General features: G+C 41.2%; 1 protein-coding gene across 2 annotated transcripts; it reads left to right on the top strand.

Moving 5' to 3' along the window:
* The first annotated feature begins 1,168 nt into the window (after positions 1–1,168).
* SBSPON (somatomedin B and thrombospondin type 1 domain containing) lies at positions 1,169–27,742 on the top strand. Of its 2 annotated transcripts, none has more exons than XM_077166992.1 (5): positions 1,169–1,441; positions 12,823–13,017; positions 19,290–19,380; positions 21,041–21,140; positions 23,088–27,742. In XM_077166992.1, exons 1-5 carry the CDS (start codon positions 1,228–1,230, stop codon positions 23,253–23,255), a joined length of 768 nt encoding a protein of 255 aa, XP_077023107.1. In that variant the 5' UTR covers positions 1,169–1,227; the 3' UTR covers positions 23,256–27,742. The 2 variants fall into 2 exon arrangements, with proteins under 2 accessions (XP_077023107.1, XP_077023106.1); XM_077166991.1 differs by having other exon boundaries at positions 1,179–1,441; positions 21,041–21,217.

The following is a 27,742-nucleotide window of genomic DNA, read 5'->3' as shown; positions in this document are numbered from 1 at the left end:
CATACACTTTGTTGTATATTGGCTAAACTTTACAAGATACTAGTTTTATAATGTGTTAAATCTTTCTTATGACAATTTTAAAATTATTTTATATATATTCTTTACTACATTGTTATTTTTCTTTCTGAAGGGTAAAGGAGAAGTCAGTTCTTGTATGAGAAGAGAAGAAATGTAGTCTCTGAAATTAGCTTATTTTCTTAGATTCACAAATGCAGAAAACTATGTACTCCCAGTTTCTCACAAAACCCACAACAGTTTAAATTATTTAAGAATGTAAAGGAAAACGAAATGTACAGGATAATTTTTGGTTAACAAAGACAGTGATGTGCAGAAATATGTTGGGAGAAATAGGGAGAAGAAAATGTATATGAAAAGTTAAGCACGCACAAGTGGAAGCTATTTCTAATATATCATTAAACGGGACTTCTTTTGGAAAATCGTCTTGAACTGAAAGCAAAGAGCACCGTTTTTATTTAGCCTTTTCCTCCACACTCTTTAACTGCATTTTAGTGAAGCAAAGTGGCCTTTCCCTGGGGCAGTTAAATCCCATTATCCTTCCTGAGAAGAGGGGGGCCTCCTAGGTCTCATCTTCTCCCCTCCCGGGAGTCTCTGTGGCCCGCAGGGACTCAGGATTAAAGCACGGGCCTTCCTGGGTAATTCAGTGACACGCACGCACTGGACTGGTCATACCCGTTTGCTATATATCAAAGAACGCTCTTCATTTGAAGGCTTTATAGTGAAACTATTCACTCGCTAACTTGTCCTCAAGACTTTAGAAAGCAGAGCTTGAAGCCAGGAAAAGTGATTGCCTTAGGCGGACTCCTGGAGGGCCCTGACGCTCTTTCTGCGGCTGGGACCCGGTGCACCTGCTTTTTCCGCTCTCTCCTGGGTGATTCCCGCGCAGGCTGGGAGTGTTAGGGGCGCCGGCCCAGGGCAGAAGGACCGGCAGGGAACGGGACTAATGCCCCGAGGGCTGAGCGGTGCCGGGTGCATCCCGGGAAGGCTGCGGCGCCCCGGGGAGAGACGCCCCCACCCACCTGGACCGGGGCGGCCGCACCCAGCCACCCACCCGCCGCCCTGACGGGCGCGCCGCCAGGACTGGGGAGGGGCCGGGCGGGGAGGGCGGGGGCTTGGGTGCGGGGCAGGGCCGGCCTCTAGGACAGCTCGGGGGCCTCCAGTGCTCGCAGGAGCAGAGCACTTCCCTAGGGGGCCCTTCGAGAGTTCGCCATGAAGACCCTGTGGATGGCGCTGTGCGCGCTGGCGCGGCTGTGGCCTGGGGCCCTGGCCGGCTGTGCCGAGGCGGGGCGCTGCTGCCCGGGCAGGGACCCCGCCTGCTTCGCCCGCGGCTGGAGGCTGGACAGGGTCTACGGGACGTGCTTCTGCGACCAAGCCTGCAGCCTTACCGGGGACTGCTGCTTCGACTACGCCAGGGCGTGCCCAGGTGGGTGGAGGGCCGAGGGCGCGGCACAGGGCATTTGCCCGCAGTCTCAAGAGGTGCAGGGCTCTGGGCCACTAACCGCAGCTTTGAGCCTATGCGTTCCCCAGCCCTTTCCAGCAGAGCATACCGCCCGCCTTTATCCAGGCACACCCAATCCTCTCCGCGGCCCCCTCCAACCTGGCGTCCCCAGCCCCTCCATCCATCGACCCCAGCCCCTTACATTCAAAGGTGTCCAGCCTCGCCCAACCCCCCTTTCCACTAGTGCCTGATGGAGTGTTGGAAGCTGTCCTACTGTAAGGGTGTGGGGCAGGATGAATTCTCGGTGACTCAAGAACCCCAGCTGGTAGGGCACCTCCTGGCTGGAGAGATGGCACTGGCAGGTTTCAGGGGCACGCCCCTGAGCCAGGCTCCACTATTTTCATTATGTTAACCCTCAGGGATCTTTGGGGCCCAGTGAGGGAGGATGAGGGAAGGAATGTGTAATTATCCCATGTTGTGTCAAGGGTGTGCTCTGGGAAGGTACTTTATTCCAGAGAGCAAGTTGTTTCCAGATTGCAGTTGTCTCACCTCTGAGCCCCAGCACTTAGCACAGACCCTTCCTCAAAGTAGGTGTGTGATATGTTTGTCGAATTCAAATTTATCTATATAGCGTGATAAGGATTTCTATCTCAGGCTTCCCATTATGTTTTAAACCTGCTGGTTTTCCTTTAGAGTCAGTCTTATTCTACTTTAAGTTTTCCATAGTATCTCATGGTTCCTTGCCCTTCCCTGTTGGGGGTTCGCTGAATGTTGGTTTAATTGAACTGAAAGTAAAGGAAGAAATGGTGAACATCATCTGAAAGAACAAAGTGTGCAGGAGAGAAGCCACCTCTGGAAATAAAAGTAGCCCTGTCCCCCATTAATCGCATCATCCCCAAACCACACTTGGTCTTATGTTGTCTGAACCCAGCTGTCTTCCTGGAGAGGACCCCTCAGGGCTGGGTCTTTCTCCAGGGAGATGACACCCCTTGGAAAGTAGCAGCCCTTCTGCCCTTTGCTGTTTGCAGCAGCTGCCAGTCCATGGCCAGGAGAGTTGCCCCGGCCTAATGTTGAAAACTCAGTTGAAAAACATGATTTTTTTACACCTTGGTCGAAAGCTAATGATTTACCTATGAGATTGATACTCCTTTTGATAAGGTTCTTTTCTGTTCCGCTCCAAGGCCATGTTACTTTACTACTTAAGTTATTTAGGAAATGGCAGCACCCTGAGCCAGGAGTCCTCAGCTTGGAGCTCTGGTTTTCCTTAGTTACCTGGATACCTCGAGCATAGCCTCCCTCACTCCTCAGAGTCACTCTCTCGTGAGCGTTGCCCTCATTTTAAAGGTAATTACATAATTCATTTAGAACAGATAATGTGACCAGGCCAGTGGTAAGGACAGGGATCTGAAGAGGATTGAGACGCAGACTGCTTGCTAGGAGTCTGCAGCCCTGAGGGAAGCACAGACGTAAGAGCCACTTGTGATGTGCTTGGTGCCAAAAAGGCCTATCTAGGAGGCTGGAGGGAGACACACCTAAAGAAGGCTGAGGAATCCGAGAATTCCAGGAAGACTTCCTGGAGGAAGTAATGGGTAAGCTTAGTCCTGGAGAAGGAACAAGAAGTCCCCCAGAGAAAAGAAAGGAGGAAAGCTTTTCATGTTGTTCAGCAGTTATCTGCAGATGCCAGCCTGTTTGTGCCAGGCACTGTGCTGGGTCCTGAGGCTAAAATGGTGACTGGGACAGGCAATGAACGCAGTTCTGTGTGGAGAGACCTAGGCTATCTCAGAAGTTTGAGGAGAGATGAGACAAGTATCCCTAGAAGAACTTGCATTTCGCTTTCTAGTAAGGTCTGGGCTGCGAAGTGCGATGAGGAATTGCAAAACTCGCCAGGTCTATATTTGGCCAAAAATAAATCCCTTATGTTAAGTCTAGAAGGTTGAAATATTAAAACAAGAAGCCTATCGTTTTGGGGCAGGGGTTTATCTTGAAAGTAAAGAAGATATGAGATACTTACCATCTCATGAAAGAACTCAGAAATCACAGCAACTGTGAGCCTGGGAGAAGAGCTCTGAGTGCTGAAAAAAGGAATCAATGCCAGAAAAGGAAATGGTGTCTAATAGAATTTTTTAAATGAGCATATTTAAGAGCCTTAAATGCCTTTTCCCAGGGAGTCAACAGAGGATCTTGCAGGCCTAGACAAAAACGGGCACGGGACTAAAAAAGGCTCCTCACTGGTAAATTCTCTGGGCCTTGCAGTTTCTTGTGAAGGGAGGAAGAAAATGGAGACAATTGGAAGTGGGCCCACTTGGCGAGACTGAGCTTGCTGGTGCCCGCAGAGGGTGAAAGTGAAGGGCACGGCTCAGCCAACATGCTGGGTCTCCTCCGCCCTGAGCGTCGTCACTGCTGTGCTGATTCTGGGCTCAGGCGCCCTGAGCCTGCCTGCTGCAGGCTGGTTTCTTCCGCCCTGAGCTGACCGGGCAGTGGGAGATGGTGGAAGGACAACTTCCCTCATCTCACAAAGCCTGCCCCCCACCCAGTTATCTATTTATTTGCATGCTCTTTTTTTAGAAATAACTCACAAGCCTCAATTTTGCCCCTTGTGTCAGAGAATCCTGGCTTCAATCCTGACCCACGAAGCCACCTACTGGTTTTGTGAATTTGGAGAACTTATCTTAGTCACCCAGAGCCTATTTATAAAGGGGAATGACACCAGCATGGGGTGGATGTCCAGTGAGGGGAATGAGATGATGCCTGGAAGGGCCACAGTACCTGGTCCAGGGTAGGCATTTAGGTGGAAAGTGCGCTGTCATTTGGCTTCTGTCACTGGGGAACATCTTATATTATTGTGATGGAATGTTTAAAGGATAATTTTATAGAAACATGTTACAGGTAATTTTTACTTGTTAGCATTAAATAATTGATACCTTTTATTGAACTCCTACTGCATGCCAGGTATATACACTGTAATCTCACTTAACCCTCGTGACAATTCTATATGAAAGGCACGATGCAGGTCCCTCATCCACCCGAAATCCAAAAAGCATTCAAAACTGAGAGATTTTTCATAACTCGTTTGGTGGCAAAAATCTCACTTGACCTATGCATAATTTTTGTTTATCCCATTTGTTGTGAATATATTTTGCTTCAAAAAATATTAACGTGTTTTAAAATGTGCTATCCCATACCCTGCTAAGGAAAGTATAAAGTATTTGCACTGTATTCTCTTTCTAAATTCTGAATTCTAAAACTCATCTGCCCCAAGGGTTTTGGAAAAGGTGGTGGTTCTGGTTTGCTAGCTGCCAGAATGCGATATACCAGAAACAGGATGGCTTTTAAAAGGGGGAACTTGCACCAACAAGAGGTTACCTTCACTCAAGAAAGGCCGATGAAGTTCAGGGTTTCTCTCTCAACCGGAAAGGCACATGGCGAACATGGCAAAATCTGCTAGCTTTCGCTGCAGGCTTCTTGTTTCATGAAGCTCCCCAGGGGCATTTTCCTTCTTCATCTCCAAAGGTCTCTGGCTGCATAGGCTTTCGTGCTTCTTATGGCTCTGTTGCTTTCTCCAAAATGCTTCCTCTTTTAAAGGATTCCAGTAAACTAATCAAGACCCACCTGGAATGGGTGGAGTCGCATCTCCCTCTAATCAAAGGGTAATGTCCACACTTGGGTATGTCACATCTTTGTGGAGATAATCTAATAAAATTTCCAACCTATAGTACTGAATAGGAATTAAAAGAAATGGCTGCCTCCGCAAGACTGGATCGGGATTAAGCATGGCTTTTCTAGGGTACATAATTCTTTTAAACCGGCACAGTGGTATTGATCTTTATTAGCATTTTATAGGTCCAGGAACTAAGAGTTTCAGAGGGTTCCTTGTTACTCAAGTTTACCTGTTTGAGCAGCAGAGCTGAGGTGAATCCATGGCTGTTTGATTTCAAAGCTGCCATCAGTCACATCTATTTGTCCCAATCCATAGCTATTATTTATTCCTCGATAAATCAAGGTTTTTCATCTCAGTGTCCCCAGTTTTTCTATATAAATAGAACCATTCTGCTTCTTAGAATCCCTTCCTCTTCTTACCCAATGTATATTACCTATTGATCCTGCCCAAACCCTTTTGATTAAAATTATAGTAAACCTTATGAAAAATGTAGCTGTATCAGTATAACTCAGCATACCTTAGTCCTATTCCTTTATGGCTTTTTCATCTTGTTAAAGGCATTTTTGGGGGGAGGGGGGCATGGCTAAGATGTAAAGTACTGGAATTTCTTTTTTTAAGTAGAAGGTTATTTTTTATTCAGGTACAAATAAAAGTACATATAAGGTCTATAGAATTCCTAAACTGCCAAGGAAATCTGTTCTGAAACTAATCATCTTAGAAAATCATATGATGATGATTGGCATGAGCTTTGTATCCCATTTCAGCACCAATAATGTATCACTACAACCTTCTCAAAAAGTCTAACAATTCACCATTGGCTGTGCCTGAGCAGGGATGTGGAGAAGTAGATTCGGGGAACAGACCCACGTTACCATATCCCAGAAGAACTTCTTGGAAGACTTGCTCATCAGGCTCATGCCACCTCCAGTTTCTCTTTCGCTTTCTCTCTCTCTCTCCCTCTCTCTCCCTGTTTTTCCTTAAGAGAAGTTGTAGGTTTATAGAAAAATCATGCATAAAATACGGAGTTCCCATATACCCCCAGTCTCTGAGTTCACCTCCAGAGTTCTTTGAGTCTTGCATTCTGAGAGCATAGAATTAGTAAATAGAATAAGAAGTAATCCAAGTGGAATAATAACTAACCCAAGGACACAAAGTGAGTAGCCTATGTGGGCCAGTATCTTCTCCTAGATTTATGAGGAGACTAGGAAATGAGGTCGCTGAAGTCTGTGTTCAAAGTGACTTTTTTACTTAGTAGGATTTGGCTGCAGCCCTGGGATGTGCAGTAAAGGAGGGTGAAGTTGTTAGCACTTACCCAGCATTTACTCTGCGCCAGACACTCTCCCAGGCATTTTACAGCTATTAACTTACTTAAGTCTGACAGCCTGCTGAGGTTATTCCTTATTTTAGTCTCATTTTACAGATGGGGTAATCGAGGCACAGAGAGATTACGTCCAAGACTACACCACTAACAAGTAATGGAGGTAGATTTGGATCCAGAGCCCATGCTTTAAACACTAGCTGAGTGGTTCATACTTTGTAGGGTTGGCCCCATATAAATGTGGGTGGACTGAAGGAGTCATCTCTCTCCATCGGTTACATGATCCTCACGGGCAAAGTGTGTGTCCTGTTCTTTATAATCCCCTAGTGTCACCTTATAATAGAAGTCAAAATAAATGCAACTAGGCTTTCAGCCTAGGCCACATTTTCTGTGGCTTCAGAGAGCACTTCTATTTTGAGCGCATCCACATTTCCTTTTAAGATAACATTTTCCTGCCTTGGTTACAAAATATATGTTTGTTGCAGAAAATTTGCAAAACTTAGAAATACACAAAAGAAGAAAACAAATCACCCAGAAACCTACTAACCAGACAAAACATTAGCAACTGTTTGATTTATATCTTCCTTTTTCCCCTGTGTTTTTAGGCCTATTTCATTCCATTTTTCTAATGAGACAGCCCATTTATTGTCCTGCTAGCCCTGCATGAAGTTGTCCAGTTAATAACTCAAACAAACAAACAAAAGCTCCCATTGGGGCCAGACAGAATGATTTCTGCAAGAGAAAAAAAAATTGATCATTTTATTAGAGATTTTTGAGGGAATAAGTAGATATTTCGGCAATATATTCTCATTCAGCTTTCACAGAAGCTTTTGAGAAGGTTCCACAAAGAGGATATACATGTGGAGAGAGGAAAATGCATATGACATACATTTAGAATTCTGTTACTGTGAGATGTGTGTGGGTTGTGTGTGTGTGCTGGGGGATAAAGGGACTGTTTTATTTTTCTTCCACAGAATGTCAAGAGACGCCTGTGGGTAAAATGTAAAAAGAATATTTCCTCGGGAATGATTAGGAGTATTTGAACTTAATCACTCCAGGGAGAAAGCCCTGGATTGTGGGTGGCCTTCAACTTTTAGGTGGCGAAGAGCCAAGCAGGCTGGATTAAATTACAAAGGAGAATACTTGAGTCTCTGATTAGCCAAGGAGACACTGCCACATGTTAAAAGAACAAGACAATACATTTAAGAAGAAATAATCCAAACGGTATCCATCAAATGAAATACTCGGCTATCAGCTCAATTTACTGGTATATGTTCGTGTGTGTAATTTGTTGGTGTTTAAATTGTTGGTGTGTGTATGTGTGTGTTTGGCATCATCGATAGAATTAAAGAAAGTTATTCGAAAACTTTTTAAAGAAATTACCTTTTGGTACCTAAAGAATGAGACTAGTGTGTCTAGTTCTGATTGCCACATCTCGCCGGGACTGTGAATGAACCTGGAGAAAGTCCAGTGGTAGCTCCAGTGATGGCAGATTGGCAAGATGCAAAGTGTCTATAGAAAGAAGGACCAAAAAGCTGGAGTCATCAACCTGAAAAGGTCCACGCTTGTGGGGAAGGTGCCCTGCTGAAACAATGCAACCACAGGTGGCACAGGTAAGGTTAAAAATAGAAGTTTTTTTTTCCACTATATTCTGGAATTCTTGGATTAGGGAAGTTTAAATAAGGGAAGTTTGGATCACATACAAAGAAATACCACTTCACACCACAGATAATGAAATTAAATAAGCTTGTTACTTTCAAGATGTGGTGCTGGCAGGAAATATGAATGGATTAAAAGGGATTGAAAGAACTTCTGGCTGGCCGGAGAAACTGAGCTCTACCTAACCATAACACGCAGAAAGTCTTGCTCCTTCCAATGGACACCCCTGGGGGCCCCTGTTGCCAGGAGATCCAGCCCTGCATTTCTTGACAGAGGAAACACATCTACAAAGGTCCCAGGAAAAAGCTTGGGAGGAAAGCGCTTGATGTGTCCGAGGAGTAAAGAGGCCAATATGGCTGGAGTTTGAAGCAGAAGGTGGGTGACTCCAGCTGGGAATGGAGGGGCAGGCAGAGGCCAGGCCACACAGGACCTTGTAGGTCATGGCAAAGAGTTTGGGTTTTATTTCCAATTCAAGTGGAAGCCACTGAGGGGAGTTTACAAATCCTTTTTTTTTTTAAGATTTTTTTTTTTTAAAGCTCAGTATTCATCCTTTAAGGTTACTGTACTTGGTTATGACTGATATCCCTGTTAGGACACTTGAAAATGTACTTTCTTTTGTGTGCAGATTTGTTACTGAAATATATAGCTTGCTTTTCCATTTTTGGTCGTTCTTTCTGTGGCTGTGGTAGGGACATCTGATAACCAGGAAGTTCTTGAAGAAGGGAGTCTGGTTGGTAAATCAGAAAGGGCTTGATTATTCCTTCAACTCTGAATCTATCCATCTGCTCACTCCCCAGTGCTGAGAATAGAGGAAATAGGAACTCAGAAGTTAACTAGCAGGGAAGGATCCTGAAAGAAAGAGACAAAGCCTTCTGCTGTCCATGGAAAGGCACATGGGGAAGTGGTTCCCACCACTAATAGTCAGATGGTGGACCCATTGCCAGGGGAAGAAGTTGAGCTCCATGGTAGGCAAAGTTGGCTTTCATAATGACAGTTGCCATCATATGTTGAGCACCAAGCAGCAGGGCTGTGGGTTGTCTGCTCACATCCCCTGCTCCACTGCTCCCTTATATGCCAGCGCTTTCTGCTTCCAATACCCATGACTCTGTCTGAGCCTCTTCTGTGGCCCCGGCTGGGCAAACTAGAAGGCTGGATTTAAGACCATGGGAACAGCACCTGACAGACAGAAGTTGGCAGAAAAATAGTCCAGTTTCCTTGGGACATCCCCAAGATGGGTTCTATACAATCTCCCAGAGGGCCTCAAGGCTCCAGTCCCATTGCCCAGTTGTCGCTGTTCATACACATTCTTTGTTGGCTTCCTTCCCTTCCCTGTCTCTGTTCCCTACTCTCTCCTGTTGATTCTTGCGATCATCTCCCAGATAAATAACTTGGATTTGTCTCCACATCTCAGGGTCTGCTTTGGGAGAAGCAAAACCTGAATGTAAGGTTGAGTTTGAACAAAGCAGAAGGAAAGAAAAGAAAGAGTTTGCTGGGCTTCCTGGCACACATTAAATCTAGGCTTCTTTCCCCTAAAAGAGGTGGGGTGATGTCATCAGATCCGAATAGATTATTAAGAAATTTGGAGGTTATAATGAGGTTGGAGTCAAAGAAATACAGTCAGTTGGGCTCCATTAATAGCTAGTGAAACAAAAAAGTGAAGATTGAGAAAGTCATATTGTAAGAAAGAATATTTCGACATGCTGAAAATGAATTTGAATTTGATTGAACTGAATAAGATTTAGGGGGAAAGGGGACAAGACTATTAATGGAATATTTCAGAAGGAAATGTGTCATGTTACTGTAATATATGACTTGTGTAATAAATCTGTCATGGGTTCTCTGTACTTCCCCTAACCTCTATGACCAAGGGTCTCTTGTGATCTATGGTGAATTGTAATCCAAATAATCAAAAGTTCACAAATTGGCCAAGAATAGAATCTTTTTGGCAGAATAAGAATAGACATCTCAGAAAAAAAACTTCCAACTCCAAATATTTTGTGGATCATCTTTTTTTCATATAATTAATTCTGTGTGGACTTTTTTCATTTTGTCTTACAATTAAGCCATCAAGTATTGTTGTTCAGGGCCCTAGAACTTTCTGATTCTCTTTATGGGGCTTTTAAAGTCATGGATTAGAAAAACAGGAAAATGCATTTTGCCATGGACAAACCTTAACCAATAGGAACAACAAATGATTCAATAATTCTGTGACTTGAGGAATTTAATTGTGGGGCCAAACCAAATAAAATAAATAAATATTGGATATGAGATACAAATGTTTAAGAAATACTAGGGGATTAAATTCAGTCAGAAAACTATTTCCAATGTCATCTTTTACCTTAAGGATAGAGTCTAACCTAAGTCCACATTACTAAATTTTGAATTAAAGCCATGGCAAAACAATTTAGAATGATGTCCAAATGTTAATCTTTGAAACAGATATATACATAAATACACACACACACACACACACACACACACACACATATTAAGTGCTGTTCAAGTGCAACATCTTGGGGCTGGACTAGTTAGACTCAGGGATGAAGAAGGTTGGGGAAGGAAGAGAGGCATTGACAGAATTTAAGACAGGAGTCTTTCAACGTGTTCCCAGCCTGAGAATCTCTTTTAAAATGCCTTCTGGTTCTATGGACCAATTAAAATATGGGACCATTAATATGGAAAAGGAGGGATCAACAAGAGATGACAAGAGCAGGAAGTGACCTGCTATTGATTTTCCAAATACATGCATAGCGGATATTGGGAATGAACTCTAATGTGGCTCATTCTTGCTTCTCTAAGTAGTCGACATATGATACTTGTGGGTTTTTGGATGATTAATGAAAGCATGTTTTAAAACAGTATTGAAATTTTTGAATTACTGACAGATGTTCATATTGTTTGTGACCCTTTTCATGCCAGGGGTAGCTGTGTGCTGCCAAATACATGTCTTCCAAAGCCATGAACTCTAAACTAGAGTGTACAGAGAGGCAAAATGAGTTTTCAAGAACAGATTCTCAAAAGTCCATGTCCAAGTTTCAAAGAATTCAGAGTACTCTCTTGTTGAATACACCAAAAACTTGAAATTGTGAAGGTGTTAGGGAAATGGATCACACTCTGTGGGAAAAAAGAAAAGAGTTTTGGCATCTGGTTCAGAGGCATATCTTCTTCTTTCTTGTTCTTCCCTTCTTCCTTTCTTATATCTAATTTAAGTCCTGAAATAATTCAATTTAAAAATGCATTACATGCAGGAAAACTGGGTTCCATTCCTGGACCATGTACCCACCTCGCCCCCTCAAAAAAAATCATTAAAAAAAATGCATTGGGGCGGGCCGCGGTGGCTCAGCGGGCAAGAGTGCTTGCCTGCTATGCCGGAGGACCCCGGTTCGATTCCCGGCCCCAGCCCATGTAAAAAAACAAACAAACAAACAAAATATAATAAAACAAGAAAATGTTTAAAGATGTTTCCCTTTCTTCCTCCCTTCCTTCCTTCTCTCTGTCTTTCCTTCCCTTCCTCCCTCTCTCTTTAAAAAAAAAAAAAAAAAAAAAAAAAAAAAAAAATGCATTATAGGGAGTTCAAGGGTAATTCAGTGGTAGAATTCTTGCCTAACATGTGGGATATCTGGGTTTGATTCCTGGCCCATACGCTTCCCAAAGATAAAACAAGCAAACAAACAAAAATTCAACAAATGGTGCTGCAATAAGGAGATACTCACATAGAAAAAGAATGAAATGTGACCCCCGCCATACAGCATACAAAAAAAAAAAAGCATTACAGTTGTTTAAAAAGATCCTTTAGGACTTTAAATTAGAAAGCTAAATGTGAACAACAGATTTTCATGGCCAGAAAATTGAGTTTTTAAGATTCCATCTCCAGATTTGGTAAGTGGACATCACAGTGAAAGAAAGGGGCACAACTTCTGGCTTGACTCGTCCATCAGGTGAATTCTAAGATATGCTGCCAGACTCCTGGAGGCCACCTAATGTAGAGAGGGGCATAAATGCATCAAAAGAACAAGATGCTAGGGCCAAAGTCTCCCTGGATTCTGCCTCTTGATGCGTAACTGCAAGTACTGGGCCGTCATTGTCCATCTCTAAACGTGTACCAGATGTTCTCCAACTTTGATATTTTATGAGTTTATGAGCCACGGAGGATAGGAATAGAGCATCCACAAGAAGCCTGACATCAAGGGGTCCTTTGATCCGGCCCTGAGCCAGCTCTCCTAAGGAGACACACTTGCTGAAAGCACTGATCAGGTTAGGTGATGGGATTATTGCATGCTTCTCTTTTCCCCCTTACATTTTCTACAATAAATATGTATTGCTGTTATAAAAAAACTGGTCTTCAGGGGAGGATAAAGTTACAACAAAAGCAAAGGAGAGCTGATCTGGAAGTAGGAAGGATACCCTGAAGGTCTCTGTCTTATTTACTTGGGTGTATCTGGGCTCATATCCCCTTCAAGATCTGGAGAAATCCTCCTGCCTCCAAGAGTTACGGATTATCAATTAATCATCAGACCGGATGGCGCCAATATCAACTGGGACCGGCTAAGGCTTTGTGTGCTCCTGCTGTTTCAGGGCCTCCCTCGCCCCTCCCCCCCCCCGCCCCCGCCCATCAAAGTGTTGTTTAAATGGGACTGAACTTGAATGCTTTTGTTGGCGGGAACATGGGGGAGGCACCCTGGCACGCTGCCTGGGTTTGCTCAGGTGGGGGTCCTCTGTGCTGTTTTACAGCTCGCCCGTGCCTCGTGGGGGAGTGGAGCCCCTGGAGCGGCTGTGCAGACCAGTGCAAGCCCACGAACCGCGTGCGCAGGCGCTCAGTGCTGCAGGAGCCGCAGAACGGGGGGACCCCCTGCCCGCCCCTCGAAGAGAGAGCCGGCTGCCTGAACTATGCCACGCTTCAGGGCCAGGACTGCGGCCACTCCTTTGGTACGGACATTTTCGTGGTTGCCCCCTTTGTTATCTTTCGTGACGTTTGGCCGCTTCACCCTCTAAAAGGCCATGAGCTTTGGAGGGAAAGTTCCATGCGCTGCAGGGAGTGGAATGGGCTACTAGTGTGCCCCAAGTAGATAGGAAGCTCAGGAAATGCTCAGCAAATGAATCAATGGCCAGCTGCACAGATGCCTCCCTTTCCCGGCTTCGCTCTGTATTTTATAACCCGATGACCCGTTCTTATGGGCAGGGTGGAGGAGATAAAACACGTGGGCATAGGGGCTTTTAGTGAACTCTCTCAGTCTGGTGATTACAGGTGTTAGGTAGAATGCTGTTTCACACAGGATACTAAGCTTACAGCAAGGATAATTCTATTTCACTTTAGCGTCCCACTGTAATTCCTGTTTAATCACACACACACACTCGTAAATGTGAAAATAGTAGAAAAATGATCACTTCCTCTACAATGATAGAATGATTCTCATAAAACACCTGCCTCTCTTCTGAGGCAGACTGGATTGAGGGCTGCTATGATCTGATTTGTAATTTGAACAGATCACTGTGGTGATTTAGGAGGGTCCAGAGTCGGCTCATTATGAGCCAGAAGCCATCGTAAACCCACAGAGAATAAGCAGATAGGTCAATGCCGATTTATTGAACTGGGCTGAGACAGGTAGATCAAAACACGCTTTTCTCAGAATAGGGAAGACCATATTTTCATAGGAACCTGTAAAATTTCAAGTCAACATGACCATCACCAAGCCACTGCATTCATTCTTTCATTCCACCCTCAAATCTTGATTGAGGTCCACTGATGCCAGGTGCTGGGCAGGAAGCTGGGGCGCCAATGGAGAGAAGAGCTGCAGTAGAACCCACAGTTGTGTAGTTCAGAGTCTAGTGGAGGCAGTGGACGTTAGATAACCCCAGGGCATTAATCCCAGGAAATGACAGCCGTGGTACTTGGTACAGCTGGTTCACCACGAGTGAGAGGTGCATGGAGCTCTGGGCGGATAATATGGTGATTTTCCCTGCTCTTGTGTTGGGGGAGTGAGGGCGGCAAGGAGATCTTCTTGAGGATGTGAGCTTAGGCTGAGATCTAAAGACGAAGAAGTGTAGGGCTGCCCAGGAAGAGAGACCAGCTTGGCTAAACCTGCAGGCAGTTATGGGTTGGGGAGAAGCTGAAGGAAGTACATATAGCAGAGAGGGCAAGCTGATATATTGGTGCCTGCCTGGCCTGGGTGGTGCAGGGCAGCCTAGGGCCCTATTGAGGAATCAGGTCTTTTTCTTAAAGCGATTGGAGTGTTTTCTGCAGGAGCTGATGTGATCAGATTTGCGATTTCAGAAGTTGCTCCGCTTGGAGTGGCACAAGGTGGACATTTTTTACTGATAATGACAGTCATATTAAGCTCACGAGGAAATAATTTAATGTTTTGAAAGTGGTTGGCTCACAAAAACACAATAGAACAAAATCCCATTCAGTTTATACACTCTGCAGAAACACTACAGAAAAGGCTCAGAGAGGAAGCTTCTTTGACATTACTGATTTTTTTATTGCTCTCAAATCCTATAGTCAGTCTATCAGTAAAAACAACTGCCCTCCTCATGTGTAGGGTTTGACTGCTAGAAAGGACTTCTTCAACACATGAGACTCGTCATTACAACAGGACAATACCAGTTGCAGGAAAAGTGACAGGAAGGGTCATAGAGGGGATGCCAAAGAACACAGGTGCGGGCACCAGGGAGCATGATTGTTATTGGCACGAGGAACAGTTGTGGCATCTATAGCCCACCTCTGCCTGGAGTTGGCCATTCCTCTGCCCTCCTCCAAATGTCCTCATGTTCCAAAATTATCCCTTTGTCCACTCCTCCCACTAAACCTCATTAGGAGGATTTCAAGAAGCAAGCAGTCTTCTTATCTGACTCCCCAGAATGTGTAAGTGTCTTCGATTTAACACCAGCAGGAGATATCGGTATTTAAAGGTGTTCTTTCTTAATAATATAAAATAAAATCTCCCAGTTTGGAAATAGAGGGAAAATCTGCACTTGGGGGAAACCATTATGGGTTTATCTGACAAAGAAGATGCAGCAGAATCTAGGGTTTCAGTGTCCCCACTGCCATCATTATCAGCCCATATGTCCCCATTCCAGTTTTCAGGATCCCATTCTTTCCCAATCAATGTCCTCGCTTTAATAGCAGATAACCTGTAAAGTTGGGAATTCAATTGACATTGTAATTCAGCCATTCCCACAATGAGACTCTGGGTCTGGTTTTCAGAAAACTCAAGTCTATGGCCACACAAAATAAGACTTACTTTTAGGGCACACAGACTTTCATGTTTCATGCAACACTTGAGCTGGGAATTTGAATCCTTGCACTCATCCCTTTCTTAACTATTGTACCCAGTGTATTTAAGAACAACTAGCCAATATCATACTTGTTTAACACCACAAAACTCTGAGGTATCAAATGCACTGTCAACCAGAGCCTTGCCTAATATAAGCATTTGAGTAGCAGAATCCAATGATGATACTTTGCATAGCTCTTTGTAGCAGGGCCTTGACCACTGAAAGTAGAGCCATTAGTGGGCTGTTAATCTAACCAGAACAGTGAGCCAATTCCATAGCCCCCAGAACCAGCTCAGAAATCTCACCCTTGAGATTCTCTCAAGGACCTCTTGAGAGTGCCAAAATCTGTATTAGTCAGTGTTCTCCAGGGAAAACAGAACCACAGGTATATGTGTGTGTGTGTGTGTGTGTGTGTGTGTGTGTTATGAGATTTCTTACAGGAATTGGCTGATACAACTGTGGGGATCGACAAGTCTGAATTCCATAGAGCAGGCCACAAGCAGGGAACTAGGATGAAGGTATTGATGAATTCCTCAGGAGAACCTGTCTGGCTGAAGTAGAGCTAGAAGCTATTTGTATGAGACTTCTCTTTTCTCATTGCTGAAAGCAGTCTCTATTGTTGATTGCATCAGCCTTAGATGCAATCAACTGACTAATGACTTAAATCAATGAAATATCCTCACATCAACAGTCAGGCCAGTGCTTACTTGACCGAATAACCCAACCAAGTGGACATGTGAACTTAACTAGCAAAAAGACTCTTGTGATAACACTGGGAACACCTGAATAATCTAGAATCACTTTCCTATGTTAAGGTCAGCTGAATAGCAGTCTTAATTCAGCCTGTCCACCTTAATTCCCTTTTGTTATGCAGTGTAACATGTTCATAGGTCCCAGGGATTAGGATGTGGACATTTTTATGGGGCCGTTATTCTGCCACCACAGGGAGATAGGACAGAATCCTTTGTTTACTGATGAGGACACTGGAGTTCAGAGAGCTGGCAGTGCTTGTAATGGGCTGCTGGAACTTAAACCTAGATATTTTTACTCTAAATTCAGTATATTTTTCCCCTCCTCAATATTGTATTTCTGTTAACCATCATTATGAAAGCTAAAATTGTGATAGATTCTGGTAATTGAATGGAAATATAAAGACCCTGTGAGGTCAGTGGGTGAAACATGATCACTGAAGATTTTTTTGAAAATTAATAATCAAATAACTTTATATTTTCCCTGTTTCATTTACTGCCTATCATGATTATAGTTTCATCATAAAGACAAGTAAAAAAAGCCATATGAATGAATTGATGCACATTACTGACAGTTGCTTTATATGAGTTTTCTTCCTAAAACTCACCTCTCTTTCGTGAGTTTTAAAGTGATACACATACTTGTTCATTGACTTTGGGTAAAACCTGACAATTTCCTAAAAAGGAAATTGATGTGCATGATAAACTTAATACTTTCAGGGAGGTGTTATTTGTCAAATTATCATTTTATTCTATTCTACAATTTATCTACAGACCAGTGATTCTAAGCCTGTTTTTGTGACACCCCATTGTATCAGAGGACATTAGGAAATTCTTAAGCCAAATCTAATTTACTTTTAATCTTCAAAGTAAGTATGTGTAATGCCATGTTTTTAGAAGTGGGAGTTGTAAAACCAAACAATAGTAGGCTGAGAGAGCACCAGAAGAGTTGGCAAATAGCCTAACAAGGAATATATTACAACTGAATATAGTTGCCAGGAAGGGGAAAGGAAGGGAAGTGGACATTTATTGAGAGTCTTTTGTCCTGGGGCTCCCGGCTACATGCTTCCATGTATAATAGAAGTGGGACTGAAGGCAAAAATAACTTCTAAATTATTTACTACTCTTAAGTAATGAAAATTAAATTTGTGAGGAATTTTCTAAAGTTGAGCTGGTTTGGAGAGCTGCAGGCGATCTGGCTCCTGGTCTGAGTTTCTGAAGACTCATAAGAGGAGGACAAGAGCCCTCTCGATAGAATGTATCACCCACCTGATCATTGGGGAGAAAGCTCTGGGGTTACTGGCTTGCTTTTGTGATATGCCATAACCACAGAGGCTCGAAAGTGAACATGGTTAGTAGGTCTTAAAAAACAGAAGATAGCTTCCGTGTTGGAGACCTTGCTTAGTCATTTACTATTTATTTTCTTACATAAATGAGTCAGAAGAACAGAAATGAAGACATTGGAAAACTAAAATCCTTTACAAAAATGTTAGTGTTTCTTATTTTTCGATCTAAGAGAAATAGAGAAGGATCCTAATACACATACACTCTGTTCTTTTTTATTCTGTCTATGGATTTTAGAGATTCAACAGGCACAGTCACATTTAGAAAATCAAACATGAAATGCTCTCTTTGAAAAGCAATTAAACATGGTAGTGAAGCAAGAAAGAGTCACACAAGCTGGAGCCCTAGGTTCAGCTCTAGAGGTGAATCATTTTCAGGCACCAAGCCACATGAGACGATTACATCTGCAACTCTCAGGAGCAAGTGGTTGGCTGATATTAGCCCACACCTGCCTTATATTCCCTAGTAATAAAAATGACTCCTTGGGTGGGTCACGGTGGCTCAGCAAACAGAGTTCTCGCCTGCCATGCTGGAGACCCGGGTTTGATTCCCATGCCTTCCCATGCAGGGGGTGGGGGGAAAGACTCCTCATTAAGGAAATCTGAAAAAGAATTAAGGCCTGCCATCTTGTGGCAGTAAGGAGCCAGATAAAATGAAAAGGTAGGCTTGAAGTATATATTTTGTGGTTGGTATCCTCACACGATTGATGAATGACTTTCCTGGAATCAATCAGTTTCCAAAACAAAAGGTAGGAGGGATTGTTGAGCCATTTCAGCCACAGGGCTCAGTGTAGGAACAGAAGACTCCAGGGAAATAGAACCTGTGCATCTTCGTGGCAATCCCATAACGTCATTCATTCACTCGTTGACCCATTTATTCACCACACAAAATTGAGTGTGTCCATGTGCAAGGAGTACAGTGATGAACTAGGTAAAACCTTCTTTTCCTCGAGTTGACAACAGAGTGAAACAAGAGGTCATCTCTAGGCACTACAGCAACAGACTTCTCCCTAGATTCAGCGAGGGGATAGGTCTTAGGAGACAGGTAAACATAATAAATTTAAAAGAACAGAGGTGTGAGGAGAGGATCCTGGCTCCTTTTCTTTTATTCCACCCAGAGCATCAAGAGTTGGCATAGGGTGGGGTGAGGCAAGGACCACTTATGGCTTTCTTTCTCTGAAGCCGCATGGGGAGAACACTATGCAGTCTCACCCCCTATGCAGTCTCACCCCCTACTGTGCGGTGTCCCAAGCTTCCAGGCTGCAGTTATTGGGGGGCTTGGGGAGCACATCACGTTCCCTCCTTTGCTTCTTCTGTTTTACTTTTTCTCAATTCCTTTCTCTCTGGTTCTCTGTTTCTCTCCTTCCATCTTCTTTTATCTCTTTTTTCCTTCTTCCTCTTGGAAGTTCTTCCTTCTATTTTTTTATTTTATTTTATTCTTCTCATCTTCCCTTTCTCTTTATCTCTTTCATTTCTTATATCGTTCTTAATAATCTGTTATCTCACTTTCCTGTGTTTTTTTTTTCTCTTTTTATTTCTTTTTGGTTTTCTTCCAGTTCTCTCTCCTTCCTTTTCATACAAGTTTTATTACTGTAGACAAACGGATATGACAAAGGCCTACAGTTCCCTTCTCTACCCATATACATACACACATATCTGTCAAATTTGATTCTTTGGACACCGTAACTTAGCCACATTCCACTCGCTGAGTGTGCCACAGATCTTTGGGTTTTACGATGGAGTGCTTTAGAAAAGTATGTAACCAAGCTTGCGAAACATTGCTCTGAGTACTTTAGGCTACGTGTATTCAATGTAATTCTCCCTTTTCTAGTCCCTGCCTTTATAACTACCTCTGCATTCAACAAGGAGAGAACAAGACAAGCTGCATCTCCACAGTGGTCTACAGACATAGAGGATGCTGGGTAATTTGGTTTTTTTGACTTATGTTTTTCCAGTTATGGGGTCTTCGGTCCCACAGAATCAACTTGATTTGACTATGTTTTCCTCTGTTACTTGTTCATTGACTTTGGGTAAAATGTGACACTTTACCCTGACCTTATTTTTGTGGGGCTACAAAGATTTATCTCTGAAGTCTAATCTCCAAGGAGAATGCACTATATAAAAATGAGATCTTATTTTAGCAATTTTACTAAGGATATCCCTCTTATAGTCTTGTGGGACCACAGATTCCAGCTATCACCTCTCTTTCATGAGTTTTAAAGTGATACACATCTCAGCTCTGAGGATTTCTTGTTAAAATCTCATGATACAGGGCAGTGAGATGGTGGCTCAGTGGCAGAGTTCTCACCTGCCATGCTGGAGATCCAGCTTCAATTCCTGGTGCCTGCCCATGCAAAAAGAAAAAAAAAAAAATCTAATGATACAGGCTGGAGAAGTTTCCATGTTTACCTGAAGTCCACTCTTCTGCCGCCTTGTAAGCAATATCAGACAGATGCATGTTCAGACCCCCACACTGCTCCTCACTAATGATTTGTCCTTGGATAAATTGCTCCACTTCAGTTTTATCTTCTTTAAAATGGTATTAATATCTACCACATGGTGCTGTGAAAACTTGAGACAATATCACTAAAGAGATTTCTGGGTTAACCTAGCTGATTAAAAAGCAGCATCATAGACCTTTTTACCCCAGTACCTAAAGGTACCTTATAAATGGTACCTTCCATTGTTACATATCTTCTTTGAAGCACACTCCCCAAACACTTTCCATTTAGCCTATTACAGCTTGTAATTCTTACAGACAAGAAACCAACCCATTGTAGCTTAGAACTGAAAGTGCACCAGATCTCTCCTACAACATCAAATGTTTTTTTCTGTGTTTTGTTTCCCTGAAGAATTGTAACATGCTTTTAAGTAGAAGATTCTAAAATATTCACCCATATCAGGATGCTTCCCTGGGCCTTCAGAGTCTAGTCGCATACTGAGTATTAAGAGTTTCCCACAGCTCAGTATAATGTGACACTAACTTCTACCACACACAAAAAACATATCTTTTATCTGTGATGCCCACTTGACTTTGATGTTTGACTTCAATTCAGAGCTCATCATCCTTATCTCAGATCATGCATGTGAACTGGGTTGAGAGTTAGGGAGGGCCCCTGGGAATATTTGTGGGGAAAAACAGTACTGCTGCTTGCCTGGGATTCAAAGACTGATGCTCCTGGGGCTCACATTTAAGAGTTCAGGCTCAAGTAGTTGCTTGTTCAATTTATATAATTATTTAAAATACCAGCAAAGTTATCAAGGGCTATTTTCCTACTAAAATACATTTTTATACATCATTTAGTGTTGTGATCAGAATATGGGATATCCACATTTCTGCAAATTCAGATTGACCAGATATCTTTCTTGGATTGAAAAAGAGAGGTTTGTTCTAACTGTTGATCAGTTTGAATGGGAGAACTTACAAAGCCTTCTGTGGTTGCTGTGCAACCTGTGAAAGTGTATTGCACTGACCTTCTCTAGTTTGCCAAATGACTTTGAGGATTACAGCCTTCCTAAGACATTGTGAAGTATTAGCCACTCAGATTACAGTGAGTGAAATTGCTACTGACTTTTCTCTAGATACTGTATGGAGTTCAAGACTGAGTCATTGACTCATCACTGTGCTTTGGAAAATCGACCTTTAACTCGATGGATGCAGTATCTCCGAGAGGGATATACGGTGTGTGTAGATTGCCAACCTCCAGCTATGAATTCTGTGAGCCTTCGTTGTTCCGGAGATGGCCTGGATTCTGACGGGTGAGGGAGGGAAATTGGTTGAAAAACTTTTCTTGCTACTCATTCTTAGTGATCAGTCCTCTGCAGGTCCTGAACAGATGACTGTATGTAACATATCAAGGCATGACTTGGGGGTGTCAAACAGTGAGGAGGCTTGTTGCCCTAGTAATACCAGACTCCAGGGCCCCAGTTCATACAGTGGGACCTAGATGATCTGTATACCAGAGACAGATGTATCAGTTTCGATATTGAGATTCACATCTGGCTGCCAATAGGCCACCAAAACCCTGATTTTTCCCAAGGAGTGTTCTGAAGACCACCTGAATCAGAATCCATACGGATTCCTGAGCTCCCCTTTAGACCAATTGGATAGGAATTTTTGGGGGTGATTTCTTAACAATCTCCACGTCAGAAGTTGGCAAATTTTTTTCTGTAAAGGGCCAGATAGTAGATATTTTTGAATTCGTAGGCTCGATGGCCTCTGTCACAACTACTCAATTCTGCCACTAAAGCACAAAAGCAATCATAAACTGCTAAGTAAACAAACAAAGCCTGGTTTTGTTCCAATAAAACTTTATCTATGGACACTAAAGTTTGAATTTTATGACATTTTAATGTGTCACCAGATATTATTCTTCTTTTGGGTTCCCCCCCCAGTCATTTATAAATACAAAAACCTACTCTGGGTACATGGGTGTTTCAGTGGTAGAATGCTCAACTTCCATACAGGAGACCCAGGTTTGATTCCCAGACTATGCATGCCCCCCACCCCCCAAAGTCTTTAGTTCACAAACCTACAAAAGCACATGATAGGCCAGATTTGGTCTATGGGCCTTAATTTGTTGACCTTGCCTAGGTGATTCAGACTCACAGCAAACTTTGAGATCCATTCCTCAATGGGGTGGTCATAAAATCATGTCTGAGATAGTGGTGGGCTTTTCTCTGCAGATCATAAACCTATAGAAATCTGTAGCATTTCTAAAAGAACTGAGCCTGAAAACATATTACTATGCTGCAAATCTGTCACAGAGTTTGTACTTATTTATCGGCTAAATCTGATAACAGTATTCATAGCTAAGAGAAAAGTAGACTTCAGCTATTAGACAAAGACCAATTTAGATCATACATGGATTATGGTTTTAGGAATGTCAGGTGGAACTGATAAAAATGCAGATTAAAAAGTAAGGTATGAACCTTTCCAGTTAATCATTATTCCCATCTTATGTTTTAATATTTAATCACTGAATTTATATTTATTAGTCACTTGTGCCTAAAGGCCTCTGTATTGGGTATAATGTATGAATAGTAAAATGGGTAAGGAATTCATATCAAATGGAAACTTAATATTTAGATTTAATATTTTTCCAAATACCTCACCCATACTTTCACTTTAAATGAATTTATAATTTAATTTGTACATATAAAGTACCTTAACTTCTGGCTGAGGTACTAGTGGTTTTTAAAATAATAATTTTAATAATCTGGCTTAGCTCTTTTCCCTTCTCCCTTTTTTTTTTCATTATGGCACCAAAGAGTTAGAAAGGGTTACAAGAGATCTTTTGGTTCAGACTACTCTCATTTAAACATACATGAAACAGTTCGCCCTTTTCCTTTATGTAGCATTTCACATGTTCAGATCAAGTTGGAGAAAAGAATACAATAACCCGAAACTACTCTTCTTGATATGACGGTGTCCTGAAATAGGAATTAGCAGATAACTTGCCTTGACAGAAACTAACTGGTCTTCTGTTTCTTGTAACCAAAGAAGGAAAACTCAGTGTTTGATTATAACCTGTTTTTAAAACTTCGTTTTATAATATATTTTCATTAAATTAGAATTTTTTTAAATTTGCTTTTAGTTGTGACTAACATTTTCAAAATACTGTTTCAGAAATCAGACTCTCCACTGGCAAGCAATTGGCAATCCTCGATGTCAAGGAACTTGGAAGAAAGTCCGGAGAGTAGATCAGTGTTCCTGTCCAGCTGTCCACAGTTTTATTTTTATATAGATTATGAAGTAAATATTTCGTACTGTGTTTATAAACATGTTAAATATTAGTAAGTCAAATCCAATGCTTCATGACCCTTCAAAAACCGTTCAAAGTCCCTGAACATATGTCATTGCCACACTCCGAGGTAGAGAAAAAATTTAGGGACTAGTTCTCAAGAAATGATGTTATTTACTTGACCTTCCATCTGGAGTCCTGTCATTCAACAGGTGGCCCATGACACATGGAATTATTTTACAAAAAGATTCATGGCTGTTTGCACTAAAATTACTACAACATGACCAATTTATTGGTAAGTTGTCATTTAAGGGTATCCATGCTTTGCATCTTGCAGTCCTTCTTTCTATTCTGTAATCACCTAAAAGCTGCTTGCTTGAAAGTGTATACAGATTTGTTTACTCTTACACATATACTTCTTTTATATTTTCCCACAAATTCTGAAGTAACACATGGTCACAGATAATTTTCCACAGGACAAGTTGTTTAAGATTTCAATAAGCATTTTGTAATGATAAATCAACAGCTATGCTTAAGATACTTTTTTTTAAAAAATGAAGCCTTTTTGAGGGGGTTGTTGAAAAGATTAAGTGCTCATTCTAAATCAACAGGAGTTCCTTTAAACTTTGTAATTTTCATGAAGAGAAATTTTGGAGCCATTAAATGCAATAATTGCTTTAATTATGGAAATTCCACCATCCTTGGCATCTAACATTATCCTACAAGGCTGTAATCTGAAGTTGACTAGAATAACCTTTCAGAGTCCAACTTCAGATTTAGTTGAAGTAAACTTATGACTTTTGTTCTACAGCATAGATTTTCTTAGGTTGGGAGCTGAAGGCAGCCGTATAGAGGACATGGATTTTATGACAAGTACTATGATCCCCCCACACACAGAGAAAAGAATTAATCTCCTTATTTTATGATTGGAAAACCAGTGAACCTGTCACAAAGTAGTAGCATGTGTAAAGATCTGGGGTGACAAGTCATTCTGCAAGTGAGCTAGAGCCAAATCTCAACTCCTTATCCAGGACTCAGACTCAACAAAAACACCAGATTATTTCAAAGACTTATGAAAACTGAGGCCTTTTAATTTTTGAAACAAATTTTAAATTCAGAATATCTTCCTTGGATAATTGAATCTCAAGATTTACACCATGTGAAATTCCTTTGGTCTTAATTGTATAAAAGTATTTACAAACAAATTATTTACTATAATACATATTTCCTCTTATTTATCATGTAATGATAAAATGCCAACAGTAAGATTAAATAGGGATGGAAAAGCCCCCAATATTTAATGCTGAGTGTAGCAATAGTTCTAACTATATATCTATTTAACTGTCAAAGTTGTTTTCGTGGTATATTAAATTCCTTGGAAATTAATAATAAAAATTTCCAGTTTCCTCAAGACTGGGAGATTTGACTATAAATTCAGTACTAACATTTTAAGACTATTTCGAACATTTGTAAAACAAGATTTTTGAAGACATACCCGATGATTTTCAATGTTACTTAAAATTTGTATACTACTAATTAAAACTTTGTTTACATTTTTAAAAAACTATTTACTCTGACTAGAAAATAACCTGGGTTTCCGAACTTGTCTTACCTAAACAAAACAGAACAAAAACCTCCAGAATTGTTACAAATAGGTACAACTAATAGGTACCACAACTAAAGTTATGGTGTATTTATGGTTCCAATATGCGCTGTAACATTTAACATATTTAAGTTGTATAAAATCAGATTTTCACATTATACATTTAATTTGTTGCAAAGCCACTAATTACTTTCATATTGAAGTTATATTTTTGTTATTTCTATTCTTGAGAAGAATTTTATAGGCTCAAAGACTTAGTTATTAAATAATGTTTTTGTAAAGGTTGTTATTAATTTTAGCAAAGCCCAAAGAAACAGTTCAGAAATGAAACATGTAGTCCTATGTGATTAATGAAGAACCAAAAGTTTTAATTTTTGAAGTTAAAGATCAAAGTATTTAAAACTTCTTCAACATTCTTTTTTAATTAGCGCTTTAGAGTTTGGGTCCTTTCCGTAGGCACTCTAAGAATGATTTATGAACTCTAGAGTTACTTAATAGTCTTAATAGACTGCATTTCAAAAGTGCATGTGGAAAGTAATTTGAACAAAAATAAATCTACCCACCAAGGAAAGAAGGAAAAGGTATTAGGGATGATGAGCCTTTAGAAGAGTAAGGTGAAAAAAAGTGAAGAAGGCGAAAAATAAAGAAGGAACGAGGGAAACTATAATCACACTACTCTTTACAGGGTCTTACTTGGGATATTTTTATTTGAGAATGTTATAGATAAGCATAAATAGCAATAATTCAAGTTGTAGAGTACTATTTTGGCATCAATTTTTTAATTAACTGTCTTTTCTGGGTGTGCACAAAAATGATGTAAAATTAAATGGGCTTCTGCCTTATAAAGATTTCCCAGTGTAGATTCATACAAATAACTCTGCAAGTTGACTTAGAAAACAAAGACCTGGGTATTATGAGGTATAAGGAATCATGCTGGGAACAAACACCAGAGTTGCATTATCAGGTTACCACCAATGACCTCATCTTTCTTCCTCTAAACTGATCAATGAGGGACATATACAGGATTTGAGTTCAGGATATGCTGTTAAAAGGCATGCTTCTTGATGAACCAGGCAAGAGGTAAGCATTCCAGACTAGAATAAGCACAGTAAAAGAGAAGTCAAACTTCTAGGTCAAGGTGGCAGATGAATACACATATTAACCCTTTCTCCTTCCCCAAATCCCACAGAGATTATAGGATCCACAAAAGGAAGTAAGACCACAACATAGCTGAGAAAGGAGGACATCAAACCAGAGATTTTGAATAATTTTTTTTGAAGATGGAAAGCAAATGGGAGTCTATTGATGGATACATCAGAGTGGAGGGTGTCATGCCCTTTAAAACATGTAGAGAAGATGTAATCAGAGGTGACCAATTTTTTCCTGGGGTGAGGAGGCCCCACTGAACACCAACCAAGGTGAATAAAAAATCCCCACCCCTAGAGACAAATGTGTGAACTTTCAAATCAAGGATAAAGAAAAGATCACAAAAGCTTTCAGAGAGAAAGACAAGTTAAGGTTTCTACAAAGAAACAAGAATTCTCATGAGAAGAGCAGTTATATTAGCATGAGTGAATGCTTGAAGTCTAATTGTATAATGTCACCAAGTTCCGAGGGAAAATAGTTTCAAAACTAGCATTTTTATACCGGCCAAACTACTAATTGTGAAGGCAAGATACTCTTTCAAAGGTGCAAGGAAGCCTTATTAGAGGGTTCTAAATAGGACATTTGTTTTTGCTAAGCATGGCTGGTTAAACATACATATTTACCTCCTTTGCCTTCCAATTCTCAATGTCAGTTAAGTGGTTTTATAAGGCAAAATATAATGATAAAGAGATCAAGAAATAAATAGCAGAAAAGAGATGGCCACAGAATTTCAGATGGATAAAAGCAGATGGCTGGGTGGTAACAGTCTGTAGAAGAGAAAGCTGGATACCTTCATTTGAGTAAGCTAGGTCATTTCCACTACCCTGGAAAGCCTCAGAACTAAGGGTTCTGGATACTTCTTTCAGTGGATTAGTTGATTGTTGGTATAAGAAGCAGTTAGTCTAACAGTTTTCTGTTAGAGCAACCAAACTACATGGGAGCAGAAAAAGGGATGTCACCAATAAAATAATTAAATATCAACAGAATGCTCGATATATTTGAAGTTGTTCTGAGATTTCCAGTTCTGTCAGAGGATTTGGAGATTAGTTAGTACATAGAAATTAAGGGGGGAAAGGGCAAATCCAGGAAAAACAAAGTTATACAAGTAGGAAATGTGATCACAGCACACTATACATCTTAGGTGTTAAGTGACAGCTGCAAAATTATAATGCAGTAAACACTGAATACTGATTTAACAAAAAACTGATGCAGTTAAACTGGAAAAACAGGAGGGAAAGCAATGTAAATGCAGCATGTGGTGGGGGGGCAGCAGGAACAGAGGGTAAGGGGAGCATATGAGAGACATATTACCTCATCCTACACAGTATGAGGCCAATAATATAAATACTAAAAGTGAAAAATAACCAGCAGATAAGTGAGTTGTTAATAAATATAAACATTGATACCTGAGAAAAGAATTGAGAATGGTTGCCTTTGGGGAGTGATGAAGTGTAGTGGAAGGGAAAGATGTTCTCTACTCTAAGCCAACAATGACTAAACAAGGTACTAAACTAACAGTTTTACTTCTAAGATTAAGATTATGGACATGTATTACTTTTATAAAAATGGGAATTAAAATTTTGGAGGAAAGTGAAAATGAAAGTATGATAAAAATAAGCTAAGTAGTAGAGGAGAGGAAGGGAGAGGATGGGAGCAATAGTTTGACACAAGAGTGGCACAAAACAGGACATTTCTTCATGAGTCAATGTACTTCTAGGATCCGATATGAATAATAATCATAAGTAAATGCCATTTACTGGTTTCTGAATTTTTAGAAGCAACCCAAACACA

This window comes from Tamandua tetradactyla, chromosome 6 (genome assembly GCF_023851605.1).
Source record: "Tamandua tetradactyla isolate mTamTet1 chromosome 6, mTamTet1.pri, whole genome shotgun sequence".
Taxonomy (NCBI): Eukaryota; Metazoa; Chordata; class Mammalia; order Pilosa; family Myrmecophagidae; genus Tamandua; species Tamandua tetradactyla.
This window is presented reverse-complemented; position numbering and strand designations above follow the sequence as displayed.

Bases quoted from the DNA above. Each gene is read 5' to 3' on its own strand.
- SBSPON (XM_077166991.1), top strand. From the start codon at position 1,228: ATGAAGACCCTGTGGATGGCGCTGTGCGCGCTGGCGCGGCTGTGGCCT. The intron at 1,442-12,822 runs GTGGGTGGAGGG...GCTGTTTTACAG, and splicing joins CTACGCCAGGGCGTGCCCAG to CTCGCCCGTGCCTCGTGGGG. The intron at 19,381-21,040 runs GTAATTTGGTTT...ACTTTTCTCTAG, and splicing joins ACAGACATAGAGGATGCTGG to ATACTGTATGGAGTTCAAGA.